We start from the raw sequence: 4,384 nt of genomic DNA, 5'->3' as shown, positions 1-4,384 counted from the left end.
TGAGAAAATGTTTTTGATTATATTAGTTTAATTGAAAGATTTAAGACTAAATTGGTACAAATACTATAAATTTATGACTTTTTTTTTTGTTACTTTTTCCTTGAAATTGACAGCAATCCATTTCCCCTTTCCTTCTATTTTTAGGGCGGTAATTACCTTTTTCTTGCATAAACCACCTCCCCCCATAATTTCAAGCTAGATTTTTTGAAATTTTGTGAAAAGAATGGAATATTTAGACGGAGCAAGGGATTTTAAGATTGGGAAGTAGCGCCGGTTGAGCTTCGCAATTAGTTAATGAGCACCACTTCATCAATGACCTATTACAACATAATCAAGAAGTGAACATGCTGCTAGACCAACCCCAAAAAAGAGCTTTAACAAAGTAAAAGAAACACATGCTAATTACCACTTCCTACGAACTTAGCTACAAGAGACATTGAAATGCACAAAAGAAAACATATCCACACGTAGGCCTTGATTCCCTCCCATTCTCTCCCACTTCACGCTGTCTTTTTTTTTTTTTTTTTTTTCCTGCTCTATGTGAGCTCGCCAATCTTTTATCCGAAAAATAATGGAGACCTAAGTTTAATGTCCTAATGGATTTGCCCCTACGAAAGCAGCCAAGCCACCATGGCATTTTGCTTCTCCCGGTCAACCTCCTCAAAACTTTGACTTCCCCACTCTCCCCCATCGGTCTCCCAAAGCCACGCCAGCATCTCCTGGCCATCCCTCTCCTCCGCCGTCTGATCGTGGCCATGCCCTTGAACAACATGGTTCTCCCAATCCCAATTCACACAGTCATCCTCAACACAAGAGAACCACTCGCCGCCCTCGCTCTTTCTCTCAAGCCCTGAGCCCACTGCCGCAGCCTCCTCATGATCTCCGCTTGTCTCGATGCTCACGTCCATGATCCCACTTGAGTCAAGAAGGGGGGCATAGTCCACGATGTCATTAAAGCTCAACGACAATTCCTCATCAATACCTTCCAATGGTCCTAGAATCGTCCCATCCTCTCTCCCCCCACTTGGGCTCAACATTAATGGATTACTCAGGTTGTTGGACGACAATGGCGAAGTCGTACCGCCCTCTCCGACGGAATAAGGAACAGAAGCAACATTAACAGTAGCCAGACTTTCTCTCTCCTTAGTTTCTCTATCCTCAGAACTGGCTTTGGTGGTGGACAATCTCTCTCTCTCTACCGGTTGTGTGGCAGGCGACGAAACCATGTCGAAATTAGCACTCGTTTCTTTATTTGGGTTTTTCTTCGGTCCGAGCAAGTTCTTGTTCTTCTTCATTGCCCACCTGCTGGTCCTCCCTTTCCTCTTCGGGGGGCTGACTTTGACGAGGTTCATCGCCATAGGCAGTGCCTCGTCAATGGATGGTCTTCGAAAAGTGTCGATCTTTCTGCTTAAGTGCGAGTTCCAATAATTCTTAATTTCGTTGTCCGTTCGTCCTGGCAAGTGACTGGCTATCAGAGACCACCTGCTCCCACCAAAAAAAGCCGACTTTTCGGTTGATACTTACATGCGAAAGAAGGCCACAAAAATGAAGAGAAAGAAAAAGTTGAAGATGAATGAAAAGTGGGAAAAACACGAAGTGATAAGGGTAATCTAGAGAAAGACTGGGCCCATCATACGTGAAACTTCAGCTTTAGCAAGCGCTGCCAGCTAGAAAAATCGCTTTCTTTCTCTTTCTTGGCTCATGTCATGCAAAAGCGCACGAAAACAAAAGCCCCACCGAAGTCATTTCCACGACAATCCCTGGGTCCTACGCATTTTTAATGGTCGATGTTTGCTCGTATTAGGAGAAGAGAAAGCGGCTCTTGCATGGCGTTTCGCTATCCATCGCTCGCGGGATTAAGGCCTTTCATACGTTCTTGAATGTTAATATATCCCACTCGCCGGACCTCCGTAATTAGAGGAACATCTTCGTTCTTCTTCCTTTTTCCTATCATTGGGCCAGGGAAGATGTGGGGGTATATGACAATGCTTCGGCCACGTCCCTCTTAGCTCTCGGCATTAATATAAATGTTGCGTAACTTTACTTGCTCTAAGTACTGTCAGAGCTAGACCGCGTGAATTAAGGCCTTTCATACGTTCTTGAATGTTAATATATCCCACTCGCCGGACCTCCGTAATTAGAGGAACATCTTCGTTCTTCTTCCGTTTTCCTATCATTGGGCCAGGGAAGATGTAGGGGTATATGACAATGCTTCGGCCACGTCCCTCTTAGCTCTCGGCATTAATATAAATGTTGCGTAACTTTACTTGCTCTAAGTACTGTCAGAGCTAGACCGCATTGTCACCAAACCTTCAAGACCTCTATTGCGCTTGAAACATGAAAAGAGTTCCTCACATGAAGCGGTCGTGACTGGTAGGTGCACTCTTCGGAAAGAGAAAGATGCTAACACGGTCGCATTAACTAGTTTTTCAAAACCCTAGGCATTGATTGTCCAATTAGTGCATTGTCACTTGCATGAATAGGACAGTTCAAAAGATAAATGTGAAAGAGAGCTTTTCTAGACTAGTTTCTCTAGTTGGAGAATGTTAATATTCCTGATTGACATAGAGGAATATATTATATATATATATATATATATATATATATATATATATATATATATATCTTATGTATGTATGTATGTATGTATGTATGTATGTATGTATGTATAATAATTATGGGTGCGTGTATCAAAACATCTTAATAGGTGTTATTAAATGCTAGTTCTACCCAACTTCACCAACATTCTAAAGTACTAACTAATAATGAATGTGAAATTACAGCGATCTTGATTGTGACACAAGATAATGACGATGTGATGAAAAGGGACTTTTGGGGTAAGCACTGGCATTTACGCTCCCTATTTTTCAGTAAATAGTTTATGTGATTGTATTTACTCAAACGGCCATTGATGTTAGCGCTGGCATTTACGCTCCCTTCTTCAGATAATACTAGGTGCCTCAGTAGAAAACACAGTAACACCTAATACTGTTTTTCTTGGGTACTTCTAGATCTTTTCCAAGGTAACACATTTCTCGCTATCCAAGGTAACAATAATGCATGCTTTATAATCAATTCATGAAACAGACAGATGCGGATGCATTCGAAGGAGAGAAAAGAAAAGACTAGTATAAACTAGAAAGAACGAGAGAGAGAGAGACAGAGACAGAGACAGAGACAGAGACAGAGGATTTGATGAGTACTTTCTTTTCATATATTTTTCGCTGTTTTATCTCCCTCTGTTTTAGGAACACGTTAGTGTCTTTTTGTGGTACCATTTGTTCAGCTGAAAACTAGCAATAAGACAGAGAAAAGCAAAACAAGCACAAACAAAAAAAGATTCTTAGGAAAGTAGTAAGGCAAAGAAAGAACAAGAAACCAACCTGTTACCCAGAGAAGCATGCAACTTGATGATGACGTTCTCCTCCTCAGTGGAGATGTTGCCTCTCCTCAGGTCTGTCCTTAAGTAGTTCACCCACCTCAGCCTGCAACTCTTCCCGCACCTCAGTAACCCTATGGCCATCCCAAAAAAAAAGGAAAAAGGAAAACGCAACCCGTCAATCGGACTCTCTAAGCTGGTTTCTCGTCATTATAGGTTTCATCGTGCATCAGGAGAAAACAGTGGAGTCAAGAATTCGACTACTAAAGAAGGAAAGTTAGCGTGCATATGTATAGTGAGGCTACTCTTTAAGTGAGTTTCTCTTCCCACCATGCTTTATTACATACAACCCACGAACAAGAGGCTCCGGAAGCGAGTTTCCCTTCGCGTCGTGTTCGTTCAAGAACAAAGAGAGCGAAATGCACCTGCATTCTTGGGCAAGGACCTCCAGTGACCCTCGCCGTTGGCCTTGATGTAGTTCAAGAGGATGGCGTCCTCCTCCGCCGTCCACCGCCCTCTCTTCAACCCCACCTTCTCGCAGCACGGCGCTCTTCCCATCCTCACTCACTCCCTCACCAGCTCGCTCGCTCGAATGCCGACTCGCTTTATTTTCCGAGTCGGTTGTGAGCGTCGCTACTAGTAGTGTAGCGAGATCGTGGCGGGTTTAGGAAGACGTCGTAGGCCGAGAAAGGACTCGAACTGGAGTCTGGAATAGTGAAAAGGGAACCGCGACTCGTTTTTATAAGGAGGGGCTCGCGGGGGGGTGGGCCCAGGTAGGGTGAGACTCGTCCGCGGCTGTGGATTGTGCCACGTATGAGCGACTGAATAGAGCAGTCGTGGCATCTCCACCGTCGAGAGGACACTGCCTGTGCCCTCTGTCTCCCACGTCGTACGCCCCTTCGTGCCCCACGAACACGAACGGACGGCCCCCTGCACTTCCCATTTGCATTCGCAAATCTTGCCTGCATGCTCGAGCGCGTCGAGGGTAATTTCCTTCTACTCCTT

At 44.3% G+C, this 4,384-nt stretch overlaps 1 protein-coding gene across 1 annotated transcript; it reads right to left on the bottom strand.

Annotated features, from left to right (window-relative positions):
• Positions 1 to 287: 287 nt before the first annotated feature.
• On the bottom strand, positions 288 to 4,073 carry LOC104456713 (transcription factor MYB11). Its single transcript, XM_010071568.3, has 3 exons — positions 3,805 to 4,073; positions 3,384 to 3,513; positions 288 to 1,482 (listed from the first exon to the last, which is right to left on the bottom strand). Exons 1-3 carry the CDS (start codon positions 3,935 to 3,937, stop codon positions 609 to 611), a joined length of 1,137 nt encoding a protein of 378 aa, XP_010069870.1. The 5' UTR covers positions 3,938 to 4,073; the 3' UTR covers positions 288 to 608.
• Between the last annotated feature and the right edge of the window lie 311 nt (positions 4,074 to 4,384).

Source organism: Eucalyptus grandis, chromosome 8 (genome assembly GCF_016545825.1).
Source record: "Eucalyptus grandis isolate ANBG69807.140 chromosome 8, ASM1654582v1, whole genome shotgun sequence".
NCBI lineage: Eukaryota > Viridiplantae > Streptophyta > Magnoliopsida > Myrtales > Myrtaceae > Eucalyptus > Eucalyptus grandis.
This window is presented reverse-complemented; position numbering and strand designations above follow the sequence as displayed.

Excerpts from the sequence above, each read along its gene's own strand:
- LOC104456713 (XM_010071568.3), bottom strand. The coding sequence starts at position 3,937 with ATGGGAAGAGCGCCGTGCTGCGAGAAGGTGGGGTTGAAGAGAGGGCGG. Across the intron at positions 3,514-3,804 it reads GTCCTTGCCCAAGAATGCAG|GGTTACTGAGGTGCGGGAAG; the intron begins GTGCATTTCGCT and ends GGATGGCCATAG. Across the intron at positions 1,483-3,383 it reads CATGCTTCTCTGGGTAACAG|GTGGTCTCTGATAGCCAGTC; the intron begins GTTGGTTTCTTG and ends TGGTGGGAGCAG.